Here is a 21,335-nt window from a genome sequence, read left to right as displayed (position 1 = left end):
TTGATACTTGCATTAAATCCCAACTTTATTTAGATAAACTGTATACAACCCCACATTAACAACAGTCACAGAGCAACATGGCTGCCACACGGAAAATCTCCAATGCCCAACCTCTTTGTACAGCTGTGAACAGAACTGGCTACACGTCACGCTGTGTTTCTGTACAGTCAGATAGAAGATGAGCGATATTGGAGGAAAACAGAAATAAAAAGGAAAACAAACTCTATTGGCATACGTTTCTTTTCAATAGTGTCTTATATCTATATAATATCAGGATTGGGGTCAACCCACTCACGAGTATAGTGCAAGCAAATGTTTCAAAGCACATCACTACTTTATGTGAGTGAATTATTTAAAGACATAGGTCGTTTTTAAATTTCAGTCTCGGATTCCTGTTTGAACTAGATTGACCCCAATCCCTCCATGCATAAATATGTCCGCTGACAGAGGAAGGGAAGTGTAGCTACAGCTGTAAGTGGTGGAGCAGTGAGCAGAAGTTGGACATCATTTTATCATGAAGACCAACATGTTCAACTTTCCACTTTCAATGTTTAACTCAATTTCGCACTACATGTAAGTCAAGAGCAAAAGAAAACAACAAAATAAATCAGCTGACCATCTCAATTTGACTAAATATTCACAAGAGGTCACTGTGTCGAAGGCTGAAAAAACATCACACACACTCACACACATTATCTTTAAATTCAACCAATGTAGGATTTTCTCAGAGTACATCACTGTTGAACCGGGCAGACAAGGCGCTGGAGGTGTCAGGCATGTGCAGTTTTAGATTCAGTAACGTAGGCTTCCAAAGGTGTTGTAATGTGCCCTCTGGCAGCCACGTTGGAGGTCATCACTCCTGACGGCAAATGAGAAATGATCATATTTGTACCAATCCTTATGTTTATGCATTTAGACTGTCTGGTTCTGCTACATACAAATAGAGAGGAGTGTAATGTGGGTGTAATTTGGGTGAATCAGCACTACTGTATCTAGGACTACAACTAATTATTTTTTTTCATTATCGATTAATCTGTTGATTATTTTCTCAATTAAACAATTAGTCTTTTGGTCTACAAAATGTCAGAAAACGGTGAAAGATGTTGATCACTGTATCCAAAAGCCCAAAACGCAGCCGAAAATGTTTTGTTTTGTACTGTCCAACAGTCCACAACCCAAAGATATTCTGTTTTCTATCATAGAGGACTAAACACCCCGAGAAATATTCACATTTAAGAAGTCGGATCCAGAGAGTTTTGGCATTTTTCCTAAAAAATAATTCAATTAATTTATCGGTTATCAAATAGTTAGTTGAATTGTACTTCCATAAAGTCAGGGAACTCACAGAGAATAGGCCTTTATCATAGCTGACATTTCATCTCATCATAGTAGGGAAAGCAATGGTGTAACTAATAAAATGAATGATGGCTCCGTTCTGTTCAAGTGTCCCAGTGAGCCATCATGCACAACACCAGGACCCTGATCACCTGTGTGTTTCCAACTGTGACATGTCAAAATGTCTTTGAAATGTCTGTGAAAAGGGTTTATTGTCCAAACTGAAGCAGCAGAGGCCGAGATATCCTGACTTTCAGTCCTTAGAATGAACCAAACTCAGTGCTGTCTTTTTTGTTAGACCTTCCCTGCTTGGTAAACACCAATGTCTTTCAAGCTCTACATGCTCAATTTTGAAACAGGCTTAGACATTTCATAAATTTGTAGTCTCCAAGCTCAGGGCTACATAACTCTGGTGGATCACTGGGCTCTTTTTTTTCAAACTTTGCAAAGCTTCCTCCAGAGCCAGAGGGGACATTATACAACTCTTGTAGTGAGTACTGAGTAGTTAAAACTTTATAAAACTTTAACTACTCGAGGTTAATAAAATACCAGCTCAAATCATCTTTTTAAGTCTCATACAGCTAACCTGGATCTTCAAACACAATTGTAGAATTAAATCATCTTGGATAAACCTGTCTCAGATAATAACACTCTTATTTTTGAATTAATAGATCATAAGTAAGAGAGTTGAACATAAGACTTGTAATTATGATCATCTGATGATTGGTGGCACTGCTCCATGGCCTGAAGCAACAGCAGCTCTTTACTACAGCTGCACAGCAGAGGTTAAAGCTGAGGAATGTACCTAAAAATATCCGAGCTATGAAATGAAACCCTGTCAACAACTCCAATGAGCGGCAGATACAAAGCACACTTTCCAGTAAACCAAGTTATCTCTCTGGCGTAAATGATTTTGATTTACCCAAATTAAAATATACAATCAAATGATTGAATTCATTCAAGCGCATACCTGCAGGAATTTCATTTAATTTTGCTGTATAATACCTTTATTGGGATGATGTTGCAATAGTTATTCAACTAAAACTGGTATCTTTCAACCAGTAACCATCTAGGCGGTTTCTCAACAACTTCCACATTCTCTTGTCGTTGCTTTAAGAAAAGGAGGAGCAGCCATTCATACCTGCGTTGAAACAACTTTCTTTGAGTCAGCCTAAAGATTTGCAGGTTTGAGCTTGTTCTTGTAGCGTGACGAATCAACCAGTAACAAATCAAGTTAACCCACTCCACATGAAAGGGATGTGTTAACATCAAAATCAGAGCTATTTGACACTAACATCCGCTAATATTCACTAATGGTTGCTGAATTGATCTTTTTCAAATGTTTTTTTGTCTGATTATTACATGTTTTGTTTAGCCAATTCTACAAGGGACCAACATGTGAAAGGCGGCCATGTCTGCTTGAAGATCTGAGATACGCGACTGCAAAGCCTCTACTGTTTCAATGGTCTCATTATTAGAGTCCTCCTTAGAGACATTACTAAAGGCAACGGTGAAAAACAGGAACCGGTGCCACCGTGGTGTTCAATGATACTAAAAAGCTCCTTCTGTTCAAAATGTCTTTTTTCCCCAAAATTTTTTATTTTAAGAACTGGTTAACTGGTTAGATCCAGAGGGTAACAAGAAGTTGCCCACTGAAACTTCTACAAGGCATATGGCTGACAGAGCGATCAAACTCCTTCCATAACAAGATGATTTCATTTAACTACAAAGTTCCACTTTAACACGTCTTAGTAATTTTAACAGTGATATTTCAATGAGAAAATCCTACATTTTTATACTTAATCTTTTTTGCCGCAGCTGAGATTTAGCAAAGATGGTGTAGAGGATGGGTTGTCGTCATCACCGTAGAAGAGAGATTACAAAGCAGAAAACAGAAAAATGGCTGAGTCATGTTGTCTTTCGGTTTTTGCTTTTTTTCCCCCTCAACCTCTGTCCTTTTTCCCCACAAATCTGTTGATTCTTCACATTCTTCCCAGAAACAAGCCACGTTTTGTTCCTCCACACACCCTTCCCTCTAAGTATGCACTTGTGCACTCCTGGCGTAAGTGTGCATGCTTATGCACTCTTTTTCCTTTGATAGACACAACCACAGGCTGATAGATGCCCTTTAGAAACAGAAGAAGAGAGTAAATAGATTGTTACTGTAATAATAATCAGAAGAAAAGAGCCTGGGTTCATTTCATTTTAAATCAGTGCACATGTGCACAAGTGCATACTTTAGGGTTGGGGTATGGTTAGATACTGACACGTCGGCTTTAAGACAGAGCAGCATGCCAGCAGCCAGCTCAGCAGCCCAGAGTCCCTGTCTCTCTTCCAGATGTCTGGGACCAGTCTGGTAGCAGAGAGACAGACAGGGGAGGGGCACTAGCTAGCGGGGCACGCTAGCTTAGTTAGCCGCCCAGGCCTCGAGGTCCGCCATGTCGTCTTCGTCTTCTTCCTCCTTCTTCTTGGCTAAAAAAAAAAGAACAGAAATAAAATCATGAAATTTAATTATCTCGTGATGGATATTTTAGTGATGTGGATGGCTTGCTGCCAAATGGTGTTTTATGGGAATTGAATTGAAATTAATTTTTTCAAAATACCTGGTCTAGATGGTAGTGATGTAGATGGTACGCTGGGTAGAGGGACGTCCTCTGTTCCTTCGATTTCCAGCAGGTTTTTGTCCAGCTCTTCCTGTTCCAGTTCCTCCAGCTCGGCCATGAGCTCATCCTGAAAACACACACGGAAGTAATTAATTTATTGAACAGAGCTAAAAACATAATTTAACAAAATGAATGAAATAAACACACACAGAACATTTTAAGTGATACTTTCATACTAGAGCTGAAATGATTAATCAGTTAGTCAATTGATAGAAAATTAATCAGCAGCTATGTTGCTAATTGATTAATCGTCATTTTTAAAGCAAAAGCTGGTTCCAGCTTTTCAAATGTGAAGATTTGATGCTTTTTTTTGGTCATATATGATAGTAAATTAAATATTTTTAGGTTTTGACATTTTAAGATGTTAACTTCAGACATTTTCACTTTTGATGATTTTATAGATAAAACAATTGTTCGAGGAATCGCGGAACTAATCAGCAGATTAATCAATAATATAATAATAATAGTTAGATGCAGCCCGACTTGATACACATAAATAATACATCACAGTGCTGTAGACAGTGTCTTCTCCAAACACCTCACTCCTGAGTTACCAAACAATACAAACTAATAAATGGAAACACAAGAGACTTGCACAAGTCCTCATATTAATATTAGTTATTATTATTAAATATTATCAACCATGATGATTGAATGCAGCTGTACACCAATCAGTGCACCAATCAGTGATCTTTAGCACTATAAGATAGTTCCATCAGAAACCTTCATCCACAGAGCAGGTACATGGGAAATGCAGGTATGATTCCTTGGTTCCTGAAAAGGTTCCTGCTTTATGTTCTCACCTCGTCGTAATCTTGTCCAAAACCAATCGGTCTGGAAATGACATCTGAGATTTCCTGAGCCACTTCTTGTTGTTCTGTGATTTCTGCCATCAGGTCGTCTACTTTGTCTATATCCCTGGAAAAAAGAAGGACAGAGAGAAAAATAACATGAGCCCTTAGATCAACATAAACACGTCTGTTTATTAAGTAAGTTGATGGACAAGGTGAACAACACTCTGCATATACATTGACCAACCAAAGCACAAGAGGGAGGCTCTGCTTAAACTGTCAAGTGTTTTCAGAAGTTTTCTAGTGGTAACTTTACCTCATAAGCATGAAAGTTCACTCTCTACATTCTAAGTAGTAGTTCTTGAGCTTTCAGTTGTATCACATAGCCTTCATCTGTGGATGTAGTTAGCTCAGTTGTCACGAAAAGCTCCGGAAAAAGCTAGTTAATGGACCTTGAGTTGGTACTGTTTCTTAAAACTACTATTGTCAAGGTGAATAATGGACTTTAATGCTTCATTTTAAATCAATAGGGAGATGAGAAGACCAAAAAGTACTGCAGATTAAACTATAACAGATTCATCTTAATGATAACTGATGTAGACCATGTCATACGGTTGAAAGCTCTGCTAAAGGCCTCATGGATAAATGAGTTTACTAGCAGCGTAGTATGAAGCTTAAGTATTGTTGCTATTGCTACCCCTTGATTATGATTAAATGATTTTAACAGGTAGCTGCCAAACATTCAGAAATAAGTGTTTTCAATAGCCATAGTGTAACAGGATCAGAGAGTATCAAAGAGCAAATTAGAAGAACAGAAAGCAGTTCAGAAGAAGAAAGGAGAACATTAAAGAGAACAAATGTGAAAGAGATACAAAGCAAGGTGATAAATATTAGAAAAAAATGTTAAGACAGAAAAAAATTGAAACAGAGAAGCCAGTGGAAAAGAAAATGATAAGAATTGAGCTGTTCAGAGGAAAGATTCAACAAGTAAAGATGCAGGAAGACAAGAAAGAAGATGAAAAGAAAAGAGGAGTCAACAGAAAAAAGAAAGAGATGAGACAAGAGAAGAAGAGACTGCTCAGCCTGGAGATTACCAACCAGTAGAGAAAGTTCACAGCTGAGGAACTAAGGCCTTAGTTTTTGGGTTTTTTTTAAAAATTCTTCTGCTTACAGTAAGAATTAAAAGTTATTTGTAGTCATAATGACTGAAAATAACTACTTACAATAACTTCAACACCCACAAAACATTCTAACTATGTCTCTTACATGTTTTCGTGTGCAGCCTTCATTGCCTTGGCAGCCATGCCCATGTTCTTGAGTACTTCTGTGTTAGTGTTGGCGTTCTCTAGCGCCTCCCGCTGGAACTCGATGGTAGACAGCGTCCCGTCGATCTGAGCCAGCTGCTGCTCGTAGCGCTTTTTCCTCTTCAAGGCCTGTAGAGCCGCTGGACAAAACAGAGAGAGGGTGAGACAAAGTTAGTTCAGGTGACACCTACAACTCACTTATTAGTCACGTCCACTGCAGTCACACAGGAGGAAGATGAAGTTAGAAATCTGTCTGTACAGGTCTGAAACTGAGACCTGAATCTGGCCACGTCAATTTAATACCCAAACCCAAGCTGAAGACCTGAATGGGTGTTACTGACAGTTAGCTCGTCAGGCTACTGCTACACATCGACTACACTCTCTTGTTTGTCTCTTCTCATTGGGCATTGTATACTGTATATATTTGCTACATATATCACATGCATGTACACAGATATAACACAGTCAGAGAAATATTTCTTAATAACTAATTACATTTGAGAAACAAACACAAAGCTGTAGCAGAACCTTAAGTACAATTCTTGTATCATCTTAAACTTCCTCTGACAGAGGTGAACGAACTTGTTTAAGAAAGCAGAACATTTAACACATTAACTGTGTGCAGTTAAAGGAGCAGAGGAGATGAAGTAAAGGTTGATCATGCTGGTACCAATATTATATCAGTATTTACCAATATTTTCCTACTGTACAGGGTGACACCAATACTAATATTAACACATTTTATAACCCTTATAAAATGTGTTAATATTAGTATCATTTTTATAAGAGTACAAACAATCATTATTAGTCTAAGGTGGCATGTAGAACATCTCACTTGTAGCTCATTTTTTTGTGCTGCCATCTTTACACACCAGGTCTATTTTTGACATCTCTGATGCGTAGAATTCACTTGTAAAAGTATACAAATAGTTAATGATGTGTTAATCACATGAAAGTTCATTAATAATAGCTATAATGTGCATATAAACAAACTATTAAGAGGAAATAAAAGTATATATTTTTTTAAATTCATGCTTATGTTTTTCACTATAAACACAAACCAAAAGGTGTAGATAAGGTATTTTTTATTTTGGTGTAAATTAGTGTTTAAAATGTGAAGTTTGCAGTTAAAGAATAAGAAAAAAAGTGACTGATAATTCAGCAGGATGCATAACTAAAGCTCGCAAGACAACTTCTGTCTGCTTGAAGACACAGTGCTGTGGACATTACAACTATGACAGAGACGTAAAGTGCAGAAGATGAAGCCGTGTCCGGTGGACTTTTGGCCTTTTGTGACAATGCAGCAGCAGCAGCTTGCATGCTGTGCGTGTGATGGAAGACAGATTGTGAGAAGGAGGTGCTGCGCTGCTAACAGATGAGCTGCAGTCGACTGTTTGCATGTTGAACTAGAAGAGTGCGGTGACTGGTGGCATGTCGGTGGTGAAGCACCTACTGCGACGTGACCACAACTGCCAGATGCAACCAGCGGAGATTTGCAAAGTTTTTTTGTAAACTAAAGTTTAGTGTAGTGTAAGTTTTCTTATATAGATGTATGCAAAGTTTATTATAATGTGTTTTTGTATAATATAGTCTCAGTTTTTCTCATCATTAAATCTGCAGATGCTCCGGTTTAGGTTCAGTTTTTGAGCCACAACAAAAGCCAAAATGTGGCTGAAACAGACGAGGTAAGGCTTGTTTTTAGCCTTGCTGATTGCCGGATATGCTTTTTCATAACACATATTGTAAAATGGCGAGGACTGATGAAAAGATGAAAGTCTACGCTCTGTGTGTGGCTCATAAGGAATAATGTTATAAAATAGGTTTTTAAAAAATTGTGAATCACTGCAACCATAAAAGGTCCTCTAGCATACAGTCATAAACGGCTGATGGGTCCAGTAATATGTGAGATTAGCTGCGGACAGATACACACACACAGACACACGCACACACTCAACCAAACACACGATCCCCTCCAGGCTTACACCTGGCAGAGATAATTACAATGTTTGTCCTAATGAATCAGGACTCTTTTAATCTGATAAAATCCTGTCTGAGCCAAATCTCTGCCTGCAGGTTTTAGGTATTTCGCCTCACTATTTTTTTCACTCGAGTAAGACCTGCATCTCATCAAGCTCACAGAGGTCTGGCCTAATCTAAAATAACCGGGATAGCGATTGGCTGGGAGGTGAAGAATGTTCACCACTTGAAACTCGGGCTGGTTTATTGTCTCGCTACTGTATGCTCTGCACCGCTGTGTGTTTTGGCTCTCGCTTTCCTCCATGTGGCATTAAATCCAAGGAATTCCCCTCAGGTGCTGACATGGGAAGTCACCTCATCGACTGCCAGTGAAACTCAAAATTACCTAAACCTGCTGAGTCATGTGTGAGGTGGAAGGTGGGTAATAAAGTATGAGATAAGTATGTATGCTGCTGTGTTTGTTTGGATTATAGCTTCAATTTAGAGTCAAGATTAGAAGTTGATAAAGAAATCATTTAAAACATACTATGCAGGATCAAAGTTGGCCCCTCGTCCTCGGTTCAACAACACCAGAGAGAGAGAGAGCAGCGGCGGTTGAGCGAGCTACAGAGTAAATTAAGAGAGGGAGTGGCGCTGGCAAGAACAAAGCACTGAATCAGATAATTAAAAAGATATTTTCTGATTGTTTCACAGCGGTTATGTTCTAAAGCACAAATAAACATGCCCACAGCTCCGCACTACCCTGCAGGAAGGTGCTGCATTGCTGGATTTTGGGTTGGATTTCTCTATATATACAGCCACACACGTCTAGTAGGTCATTAATGATGATTGAGAGGGCTTTTATTTGTATGAGTCTATACATTAGTATGCCTTTAAGGTTTTTGCTTTAATAAAAATCAAAGTTAATTTGGGTTTAGCAGTAAAATATTTCCACTTGTTGTCATCTTTTAGAGCAGCAACAAGCATCTGAAATGATTTGACCTACAGTTTCGTGGGTGTGGATGTGGAGGCCTTCTGTTATCTGATTCAGATAATGTGCTAGCTAGTAATGTATTTTCCATTTGAAATAAGGTTTCTTCATGCAAATATGCACAGCCATAAGGAATAATGTTTGCTTTTATCCTGCTGTGTTGCTGCTGCTGCTGCTACAGCAATGTTTTCCCTGCCCAAAGTCTGTGTCACACAAATCTGCACAATTAAAAAAGTGTTTTAGAAACACAGATAAGAGTACACAAGATCAAGTCATCAGTTTCTCTTGCAAAAAAGTCTATCTCAAAACTAAAAAAAGGCCCCACTGGATTCCCTGTTTACATGCATGTTTCTGAAATCAAGTTATTGGAAACACAAAGATTGATTCAGTTTAATAAAGATGTTAAATTCTCAACTCTAGTTCCAGTACGATACCTGAGATTCAATACTACTATCACAATAGTTCTTCTTTCAATACATCACTTCAATATATAATATAAACATTTTCTTCATTTAAAAAATAAAGCCTAAGTTTTCAAATGTTACACGCAGCTCCACAAGATCCTTAAATAAAAAAAATCTAAAACTGGAAAATTATGATCAGTGTCAGAAAGTGAAGAAGAAGAAAGAAAAAGTGAAGACAAATATGAGACAATTGTTGACAGCTTTCTGTGCTTGACAGTATTAGATACTTTCCATGTAATAAAAATATGATGGTTTAAATATATAATCGGGCTTTATCACACACACACAAACACCCTTATCAATCTATTGTATGTGGTTGGTCTGGTACACCGGGAGCCAGACAGCAGCTGACAGTTCCAGTTTCATCAGATTATATCAGCACTCGGACCTATTTCTGGGCTGATAACATCATTACCCAACATCATACAAATCTTTATCAGATTATCTGGGTTGCAGAGCTGCGTTGACACTGCGCCCTTGAACTCGCAAAGGACGCTGACTGTTTGACCCTTTGTTTTTCCTTTTGTCCTGCTCTTTTTTAGTGACCCCTTCACGACCTCAGTGGCATTATACAGTAGTGACCGTCTCTATGTGCAAAGTACAATTTACATGTATCTTTCATCTGTTGCATTTCAGCTTCTATGAGCCATGAGGCATCCATGACATAGTTACTAACACTGGTAAAAACTGCCTATTAGTCGGCTATTCTGCTGAAATACAAAATAAAACGGTGTGTTAATGACATGTTTTCTGTGGAATTTATTTAGAAATATGCTGCTGTTATTGTATGGTTATTTTCTCACCCTGATTTCATTCATCAGTCGTTTCCTGATGCTTCACAGCTCTACACAACACTGAACTATGCTTCAGCTTGGAGGAAAACCAACAAGTGAAGAATGCTAAACAAAGCTAGTGTCTAATTAAAAAATACCTGATGTCAATGTCAGTTAGAAGAAAGTGGAGTAGAGTCGTAAAATGAGACACCATGCAGTGAAAATAAACCGACGAGAGTAACCATGCAGACGCTGTGATCATGGTATGTTTGCTATGAGGAGTTTATGGATTGCGTGTATTATTATCCATCTCCAGGCTTGAGGGAGACTTAAGGCCGGATGGCACGCGTCAAAATAGCAGTCCCTATTATTTTCTATGTGCAACCCTGCACTGGCTGCTGCTGGGCGCGTGCTGGCGCCCATCGAAGCGCTGCCCTGCGACACTTCATGCCACTGTCCTATTTACAGCCTCACCACTCCTGAAGAAACGCATGTTTTTCCAGAGAAAAAGCTGTTTTGTAATTCAATACAATGTTGGCTCAACTACAGACTAGTTTGTTGCTTGCTTTTCACTGTAGTTTTCACTTTTTCCACTTGTGCCTGTATCTACAAGGCAAAAATTAAACAAATAAATAAACTCCACTCGCTCCCTGCTTGTAAATCCCGACTGCCACAGCAGCTCTTCTTCTGCTCTGCTCCCACGGCAGCTCGACTTCCTCTTCTCGCCTCTTGCTGTCGCTGTCTCTCATGTGTGTAGAACAATGGATGAGGAGAGACTAGTTGTTGAGGTTGAGAAATATCCCGAGTTAAACTACCCACAATCCCGTCAGACAACTACTACAGGCATCTCACCCAACTGCAGCGTGACGTTTCCTAATGGGGCGGCACTTGACACCGTAGCAGCGTGTTTTCAATTTAAGTGACAGTTGACTGCTCAGTGTGGGACAACACGATTAACTATGTTGAAAATCCGGTTTTGTTTTCTTGCTAGCTGGCACGTCATGTAACGCAGAACGGGACTATTAAAACCATTTGTAGACGAGCTCACAGTGATAGTGGTCTGAGTGCTGCTGTGCTTCTCTTCCTGGAGAGGATTTGTGGTTGCATCACAGATCTACCAGCAACCACAGCTGGCAAACGGGCTGTATGTAATTAAGGATATTCCAGTATCAGATTTTTAGCTACTATTATGATGGTCAAAAAGTTAAAGGGTATTATCACAATATTATCTTAAATACTCTCCTGAAATACAATTATTAGTAAGTAGTAGTATTGGGTACAGTGACACTGAGATGCAAAACACAACAAAATTTCACAAAACATGATTTGACATTGTGTTTCCCTGAATATTGTTGTTTTCTGAAATGTTATGTTTTGCACCTCAGTGCCACCGTAACTGGGACTACTAAAAATGAAACATTTGCTGTATTTGGGTCTTGTTTACCACTTGATGATAATTCTGTTTCTCAGAGGCCACAAATACATTTTGTATAGCTGTCAGGACCTGATCTGTCCTCACCTGATCCTCATCTGTCAGCGTACAGTAGAACACTGCACAAGGTCGACCAGCAGACAAACAGGAGCTTATCTAACTAAAGCTAACTGGTTTTAATTATCCCCAAATTTAAATAACTGACACTAAACAAAGTGTTTTGTTTGTGTAAGTCAGCCAGTGAGTAGACAAACAAGGACGCTAATACGGCCCTAAACAACCTGTCAGTACATACTGTTGACCTGCCATGGACTTTCCATCGATGACACCCGAGACATAAGTCCCAGTGACATACTATATTTTGCAAAATGAACAGTGTCCTACAGGCCCTGGTCTCCCTAGAAAACAAACTGTACAGAGATTTCACTGTCAATTAGACAAAAACTAGTATCACAACCTCACTAGGATGACTGTCCCTTCACACTTCCCCTGAAACAGAACTAATTAAATCATAGGACTATAATGAAATAATTTCAGTGCTGACAGGAAATCATCACAGGTAAGATATTTATATTCTCTGTCCCTGCTATGTTGCCGTTTTAAGTTTACTGTTCATATGAGCACAGTGGTTGTTGCTGCTTCTGCGGGTGTGAGTCTACGTGGTTATTTGGCCGTTGTGACAGGCTGTTATACTGCTGTGTATGGTCGGCTCATTGATTTTTTTTGACTGCTTGTGTTTCGTTGTGGTGCATCTGCATGTATTTTTAACTTTAATGCTGCAGCAGTGTATGACTGCTGTCTGTGTGTGTGTGCAAGTGCACATTAACATGAGTACCTTGCTCTTTTTGTATGGCACAAAAAACAAGCATGTCATAGTGTAGTGAGTAACTTTTTAATTTTAGCTCTCAACATAAGAATGAAAGGAAAGTAATAGCAAGGAAATATGTCATTTTCCACTATCATCTTTGTTTGAGTTGCTACTTGGGAAACAAGTTTAAAAAAAAAAAATTATCTCGCAGCAGACTGAATATTTTTTATTCAGATGGTCAGAAATGTATTTTAGGATTCTTGAAATACTTCCAAAACAACTATGAATGTTGTTAAACAAGTTTTGGGGTTTGCCAAAGATCAACCGGGATTTATCTTTCAGAAAAACTCATGCTTGGCTCTGTTACTGTAATATAATGATAATATATATACAGTGTAAAAGGGACAAACTGACTAGATAGTCGTAAGAGTAGCTGACAGTATGGAAGAACAGTGTGACACCACTATATTAAATGCCAGGGTAAGTTTGCCAAGAAAATCAGTTTTATTACTAAAACAAAACGTCGCAGGTCACATTTGTTTCGAACTTATGTTTAATTCTGGCATTTTTGTCACTTTTTGTCACCACGTGTGACTTACAAACTTAACAAACTATGTATAAGAAAGCAATGACTCTATCTTTAACATCTTTAACTTCTCTCTTGTTTGGTATGTTTCTGTCTGGTTATTTGTGACCTTTTTTCACTTCAGTTAACTCACTATGAATACCGTGCTTCCTTAAAAAAAATACAGTCATTTAAAAATGGAGTCACCGAGTTCAGGTAACGTCAGGCTGTCAACTGCCAACTTCCCCGTTCCTTCTCTCCAGTTAGCCTGCGAGCTAACAGTTGACTCACAAACTAACTAATTAGCGGTTTGACTGACCCGTCAAATTACACGTTTAGAAGCTTTTTCCTCACCTCGTTTGTTTTTCGTGCCGTTCTTCTTAGCCGTCATGAGCTCATGGTCGATTTTCTTCTCTAAGAAATCCTGTTTTTTGGCCAACATCTCCTCGGTCTCTCTGAGTCGCTGGATAGCCTCCTGGGGTGTCGGCGCTTTCCCACCCTTCCCTCCGCTGCCGAATAACTTACCAAACAACGACATTTTCTTATTAAATGTAAAAAATAACAGGTGTATTAACCATACACAAACCGCCGGTACTTTGTGATACCGAAAAGATAATCGTTAAATTGCTATATTGTCCTTCTCGCCAACTATCGTCGCCGAGCCGGAGCCGCCGCCGCTGCTGCTGCTGCTGTTGTTGTTTTTCTCTCTTCTTCCGCCTTTGCAGACAGGCCTCGTGATGTCATTACGTCAGCGCTATTACGTGAGTCATGCGTGACACACATGCCCAAAAAAAGTACAGCAGAGGGGGATTTCTAAAATGAGCACATAGTCTTGAAACGCCTTCTGAAATTATGGCAATACTTAAAAATTGTTCACAAAAAATGACTGATATTCAATTTCTTGTTTTACAGGTTTTACAGGTATTTATATATTTCTATTTTATATTCATAGAAGAATTAGCATTAGTAGTAGTGGTAGTAGAAGTAGGCTAGTAGGCTAGTGGTACCTATAAGTAGAAGTGGTGGTAATGTCTCTCATTTCATATCAGCTTTCTCTCTACTGAATTACACTAAACAGTATCTGTTGATTTATCTGGTGTTTTGCAATGACTCTGTGTAGATTATAATTAAAGAGCTCCTCCAGACATAATCATATATATCTGATATGTTTTTTCCAGAAAAGATTTACAGGATTGGTTCACAGTTTTTCAAATCTATTTTAATACAACAGTCCATATGAGCACAGAAAGAGGTTTTCCTCGCTGTAATCGTTCCTCCTGTTCATACTGGCTATTAAAAGATCCTCTTTAAATGTGCTTTCAATGTAAGTGATGAGGGCCAAAAATGCATTTAAAAGTTGATCTGAAGCTTATATGAGGCTTCAGCAGTCTGAGTTAATTATATCAAGTGGATATCTGCCACACATCTGCCACAGTTTTAGCATCAAATTCCCTCTTTGTGTTTCCTCAGACAGTGTTTCCCTGTTGAGCTGCAGTGGAAGTATAGTAACAAAAAGAGGAACTTTGGTACTAAAATGACTGTAACATTGAAAGATATCTACTTGATTTGACTCATTTAGACGGCTGAAGCTTAAAATTATCTTCAGATACATTTTTAAATGTATTTTTTCACAGTAGGAGGCTGGTGGATTTTAGCCCCAATAAGTGCTTCATGAAGGGATCTTCTAATGGTCATTTCAATGTTCAAGACAGACTTGAAAAATTGTGAACCCGTCCTTTAACTAACCACTTCCTTCTCCCGCACTGAAAAGTCCAGTGAATCTGAATATGCAAATATTTTTCATTTCACAAGTTTAACTGCTGGATGCAACATGTCTACTATACTTCACTGAAAAATTCACTCTCAGTGTTTGTGCACTGGAGGTTTCAAGTTTCCTCATCACACTTGTCTAAGTTTTATATTGGTCAAACATCCAAGTGAAATAAAAATAAGTAAAACATATTTTTGGGTAAGAGGGAGTAATCGGTTCCTGAATACATTTGAACCGAGAAATGTAAACTTAAACTGTAAACTAGATAAAAAAATCGAGATGACTTTAAATAAAGAACACTTGCTAATATTAAAGAGATACAGTACTGTGTGTGGTATATATATATACACACAGTACTGTGCAAAAAGTTTTAGGCACCCTAGATGTTTAGATTCTTATCCATTATGCAATAGCATCAGGGAGGTGTCTGATCGGTCCCAAATTGATTCATGACATAACAATGACCCCAAGCATGCAGCTAGAGTCATAAAGAACTATTTTCAGCAACAAGAAGAATGATGAGTCCTGCAACAGATGGTATGGTTTGGCCCCCACAGAGCCCTGATCTCAACATCATAGAGTCAATCTGGGATTACATGAAGAAGCACCTGAGATGGCCTAAATAATAAATCCAGAAGAAGAACATTCTTTCTCCAAGATGGTTACAACAACCTACCTGCAAGTTAAAAACTGTGTTAAAGTGTACCGAGGAGAACTGCTGCTGTTTTAAAGGCAAAGCTCCTCACAGCAAATATTGATTTCATTTAGGTTTCTGCTGTTTACTCAACTTTGTAAGAAGTTAATTGATAAATTAAAACAATCTATAGCAATATTTGTGTAAGCATCCTTGCTTTACTTTTAGTGCCTAAAACTTTTGCACAGTACTGTATATGATATTAAGATATTATATTAAGAATTCAACCGTCAAAACACTCTATAATCATACCCCGGTCAACTGAAACTGAGAATTGGTGATGAGACAGAAGAACAAAACCGCACAAAAATGCAACAACGGTGCATCATTTCAAAGAAATCAGGAAACTGACTTGGGGAAATCCCTTAGAAATGAAGACTATGAATAACATTTGTAAGACACACATCATTTTTCAAAATCAGTAAGGAATAAAATGATTGCTTTTAAGTTTCAGACATTGACTATATTTCACTCCTGTCAAAATGCACATGTACGTACATGTATGTAACACTGATCTGATTTGATATTGTAAACAAGACAATGATGCCTTTTCCCACATGATTTGGTATTGCCCAAAAATAAAGGTTTTCTGGAGAAACATAAGAAAGTCCCTGGTTAAGATTATAGGTCATAATGTCCCTTGTGATCCACTGATGTGTCTGTTAAACTATAGTCAAAGCAGCAGGTCCGTGCTCAGGATGAAAATAATAACTATACATGTATGACCTGAAACTGGAAGGATGCAGAACAGATCAGGGTATGAACACGACTCCGTACATTTCTAGAGACTATATGGATGGAGAGAGCTGCATCCAACTTTTCAACAACAACAGTTATGGAGCGACATGTGTCCGGAACATTCCCACCTTTTCAGGAATCTTGAGACTCACAATTTCATTTTCATTTAACATCATTTATGTCTTTAGTTGATGTGAAAGCCATGTGGCTCACTTCAATAACCCATATGATCATTAGGCCTTTGTTGTGTTTTTCTTTCTTGTGATTGTCTTTTGTGTTTGTTCATTCTTATGTTATGTTAAGGTTATAGTAATAAATTCTATTTATTTATTTATTGTTTGTCCATTGATATGTCATTGCAAATGCATCCGTCATTTTACATCTACAGTATCTAAGTTTGAGCTTCAAGTTTTGAGAGACAATGAGTCATATTATTATCTAAACTCTCCTAGAATGTGAATTTAATTTGCTCTTTTTGCTGCATTTGTATATTACTGTGTTGAGACAGTGTAATAACATAGCAGACACCCTAAAATGTTTGTTCCTGCAGTGTATTTTAATCCACATTCAATACTGAGTCACTGATTAGCTGAGACAACGGAGAACAGAGGCTTCCACTCAGTTGCAAGAGTCCAGAGGCCAGCCCAGTTCCTTCAGAAAACTACGCCTCCCATAATGCACTGTGCCATACTTTTCCAGCTGAAGATGTGAGTGACCTGAACGCCACCCAATAAGGGCCTGACTTGTCTGTGGAACAGGAGGAGAGGGGCCAACCTGAAAAGACAGATAGAGTTAGGGTTAGATCCATAGATAGATAGATAGATAGATAGATAGATAGATAGATAGATAGATAGATAGATCATGTGTATCGTACATGGATGTATTTTTCTGGAGGGGTCGAGGGTCGTGCTGCCAGGTGATGGGGAAGCTCCACTCTCCTGACTGCCTCCATCAGCTTCGTACTCTCCCTCTCATACTGAAATACAGAGAAGATTTGCTTGTGTGATGCCTGCTAATGTTTGTTTCATGTAATATACTCAAAGACTTAAAATAACATCTGTGTTTTCTTTTCCTTCGAGAAGACGTTTTCTTTGTTATTAAAGGATAAAACTGGCAATTTTCTATATTTTTCTTATTGTTAACAAATCTCATGTGCAGAGTCAAACCAACAATGAATTCATCAACTTGCAAGCATTGTGTGTGTATCCAAAGCCTGATATATCTTATTCCTTTGAGCACTTTGAACACTATTAAAAACATGGGATGTGTTTATTTGTGCCCGCAGAGCGTGGTTATTCTGTTTGTTTAGAGACAGCTCCAAAGACAAATAACAGCGATCAAGTTTTTACTCTCCAGAAAGTATTTCTGTATCAGAAAAAAGTCCATCACGCACACAGGGACAAGGTCATCCAGTGCAACTGTGTGGCTCATTAACATGTTTTTAAGAGTTTTTGGACAACAACAGAGGTCCACAACATAAAGAAAACAGAGAGTTGCCAGCCTTTAATGTGTGCAATCTGCTGTCTTGCCTTAATGTACTTGCTGTTGCACTTTTTCAACAGTAGAGGGCAGTGTGAGACTGTGCTTTAACCCTGGGACTATAGTCAAGAGTGGATGCACCACTTTCTTCTCTCAATCACTGGGAAGTCAGCAAAGGCGAGAAACATCTCCCTGTCTCAGAATTTTTTACTGTATTTCAGGATCATATAACTGTTATATGGGGGGTGATGTGGTATGGATGGATCGTGTGAGTGTATACCTCCTTGTAAGCCTCGGTAAGGAAGCCCCACTTGCTGGGCCAGACGTCAGCTGAATCCTTCACAACTTTTACATGTGCTTTCCTACACAAACACACACACACACGCATGCATGCATGCATGCATGCACACACACACACACACACACACACACACACACACACACACACACACACACACAGTAGTATTTCCATCATTTCAGAGGATGTTACATTGACTTACATTGATTTCTTGGAGACTTACTTCAACCATAACCTTACCTTAACCTTAATCCAAGTCTTTATCCTAAAATTTAATGATTTACTTTATGGGGTCTTGCTTTTTGACCCCAAAAGTTTGTTAAAGATCCTCCCAGTCATGTATTAAGACATAAAAATACCCCGCTAGGAACAATAATCTGTGTCTGATATGGTTTTTCAACAAAAAAAAGTATAATTACCATATTAAAATCCTTGAAATGGCATCTGCTCCTTCTCCCTCATTAACAATTCCAGAATATATGAATATGCAAATATCTCATTTCAGAAGTTGAACTGCTGGACACAAGATGTCTCCTACTTCATTGTAAAGTACGTTCTTGGTGTTTGTAAATGATATCTTCATCATTTAACCTTCAATTGTATCTACAGTTCAGTTTTCTCAATTTGAGGAGATCCTACTACCAAATTTTTTTTTTTTTTTTTTTTTACAAGAAACCTTTCTTGTTGCAGGATGTTATTTTATCTTCTTATCAAAACCTTGTAATTACACTAAATCAACAAATCTCATTATGTAAAACCAGTAACACTTCTCCCCTATAATGATATACTGACTTATCTTGATAAACAAGAAACATTTACTGTTAAAACATAATAGGTTGTTGGTATGTTGCTACAAGAAACTTCTATATTTTAAAAATGAGGAAAACATCACAACTTATTCAGAATTTTGTCAAGTAACTTCAAACATCCAGTCAACATGATAATAATCCTCCCAACCAATACTGACTAAGAACATCATCTTTGCCATCTTTCCAAATGCATATATATTTGTGTGATTGAAATAAAACACAAATGACACACAGCAATGAAAAAAGTTAGAAATCAGTCAGTAGATTTACCAGATTTCATCCTGATGTACAAAGTTGATGGGTTCAGATGTTCGCTGTGAATCCGCCATCTGTCCTGCCCGGTGTATGTGTGTGTATGTATGTGTGTGTGTGTGTGTGAGAGAGTATGTGTGGCTTCTTTCTCTCTGCTCGGCTAATGTTTCACCTGTGTGTAAGTCACACTGACAGACCTGTTTACTGTCGTCATGGAGATGGAGTTCCCTGACATGTATATCTCTTTCTCCCTGTCCTGTGTGTGTAACCGTGGCAACGATGGGATGGAACCACTGGAGCTCAGACAGCTTTGTGTTTTTAGTCACACTAGCTGTGTCCACTGCTTTGGTCCAGACTGAAATATCTCAACAACCACTGGGTGGATTGGCATGAAATTTGGTACAATAATTTATGGTACCTTTATGGTGAATATTGATGACTTTGGTGATCGCCTGACTTTTCCTCTAGCACCACCAGCAGGTCAAAGTTATCATTAATTATTAAGTAAATTATCTCCACATCCACTGAATGGATTGGCACAAACTTTTATACAGACATTTGTGGGTAGATGTTGATTCCTACTGATACTGGTAATCCCCTGATCCTTTTCAAAATTGAAATATTTCCAATACTTTGGTTTATGACCAAATACCTGCAAAGTGAATTACATTCCTATCAGCCTCAGCTGTACTGTTTAGTGCCAATAAGCAAATGTTAGCATGTTAACATGCTAAACTATGATGTAGAACATGATTAACATTATTTGTCAAACATCAGCATGTTAGCATAGTCACTGTGAGCATGTTAGCATGCTGACATTAGCTCTTAGCTTAAAGCACAGTACAGCCTCACAGAGCAGCTAGCATGGCTATAGACTTTTAGTCTTGTTTTTAGCCAATGGTTGATCAGCCTGCTGAGAATAATTAGGTCTTAAGTCTTACTGTACATAATACCAGTATTGGTGATGCTGAAACTGTAGCTAGAGAAGCTACAAGCTCAATGAAAATAGTTAAACTACAGCAACACTACTTTGTTTAAAGTAGCAAGATACAAGCTACTTACAAAAAGAAGCTTCATTCACTGAAGCTATTTCACAATCTACTGTGTGTGTAAAATAATAAACCAATGCTCTCATTATTTTGTATGTGTCATTTATTACACAAAAGCAAACAACAATACTTATTTAATAACTGCTGTGTATAAACCCATTCTAACAGGGTTTTTTAATATTATATGCTAGACAGTGATTGTAATCCTGTTGTCTGTTACAGTAGCAACACCGTCAGTCAATTAATGACATGGACGAAGCCAAATCTTTCCACAAACTCTTGAAAAATCGCTGACACAATCAATGTAGCATCATTACATTTTAGATTTTCTTACACAAAAAGTTCATTTCAACTTCAAGTTTTTTCTTTATATAGCTGCTGTTTTAAGATAAAATAAAGTCATATATAAGAATGAAACATAATTGTGTCATAATGTCACCAAAATGCCAAATGTTAGCTTTTGAAGATTGCATTGGCATTGTTTTCTTTTGTTCTCTGCAACCCTGATTGACGTCCACTAGAGTGCAGCATCCAGGCAATAGTAGCATGAACTGATCATCTTGGAAAATGTGCCCTATTAGATAGGACCACACAAATGTGGTCTTGCTGTTTCATTATAAAACATTCTTGTGTTTTGTATATATTATAAAAGTTAATAAAAACTTTCAAAGATTCTGTAACCACCTAAATTCTCTACACATAAGTGCTTTAAGAAATGTAGGGTTTCCTTTAGACAAAGTGATTTACATCAAATACAATAATGAAATTTGATTATAGGGATAGTTGAACATTTTGGGAAATACGCTTATTTGCTTTCTGTCAGAGAGTGAGATGAAAAGATCGATAACAGTCTTGTGTCTGTGTATTAAGTACAGAGTTGGAGTCAGGAGGAGTTTGGCTTAGCATAAAGACTGGAAGCAGAAAGAAACAAGCTGGAATTATTTATTGACATACAATCCTTTATTGAAACCCTTGGTGAATACAGACTTTAGCAAAGTGCTCTATTACAGAACCTTTAAACCACAACCATAATGGTAACTATGGTAACTCCAATATGACATGAACACAGCATGAACCCCCTTTCCCTTCTTATTGTTCACTCCACATCACCATTCTGCTGTTTTCCTTTGTTTTTCAGTCATAACATATGACACCAATTATCA

The 21,335-nt window shown here is 38.0% G+C and overlaps 2 protein-coding genes across 2 annotated transcripts; both read right to left on the bottom strand.

The window, feature by feature from the left end:
- chmp4ba (charged multivesicular body protein 4Ba) lies at positions 1-13,798 on the bottom strand. The gene is made up of 5 exons (XM_044348916.1): positions 13,437-13,798; positions 6,056-6,233; positions 4,802-4,916; positions 3,939-4,065; positions 1-3,807 (listed from the first exon to the last, which is right to left on the bottom strand). Exons 1-5 carry the CDS (start codon positions 13,618-13,620, stop codon positions 3,743-3,745), a joined length of 669 nt encoding a protein of 222 aa, XP_044204851.1. The 5' UTR covers positions 13,621-13,798; the 3' UTR covers positions 1-3,742.
- Positions 13,799-16,822: 3,024 nt separating this feature from the next.
- LOC122980708 (uncharacterized protein C20orf85 homolog) lies at positions 16,823-19,520 on the bottom strand. Its single transcript, XM_044348998.1, has 4 exons — positions 19,142-19,520; positions 18,045-18,126; positions 17,160-17,261; positions 16,823-17,059 (listed from the first exon to the last, which is right to left on the bottom strand). The coding sequence occupies exons 1-4, from the start codon at positions 19,198-19,200 to the stop codon at positions 16,904-16,906; spliced, it is 399 nt and encodes a 132-aa protein (XP_044204933.1). The 5' UTR covers positions 19,201-19,520; the 3' UTR covers positions 16,823-16,903.
- Between the last annotated feature and the right edge of the window lie 1,815 nt (positions 19,521-21,335).

Source organism: Thunnus albacares, chromosome 4 (genome assembly GCF_914725855.1).
Source record: "Thunnus albacares chromosome 4, fThuAlb1.1, whole genome shotgun sequence".
NCBI lineage: Eukaryota > Metazoa > Chordata > Actinopteri > Scombriformes > Scombridae > Thunnus > Thunnus albacares.
This window is presented reverse-complemented; position numbering and strand designations above follow the sequence as displayed.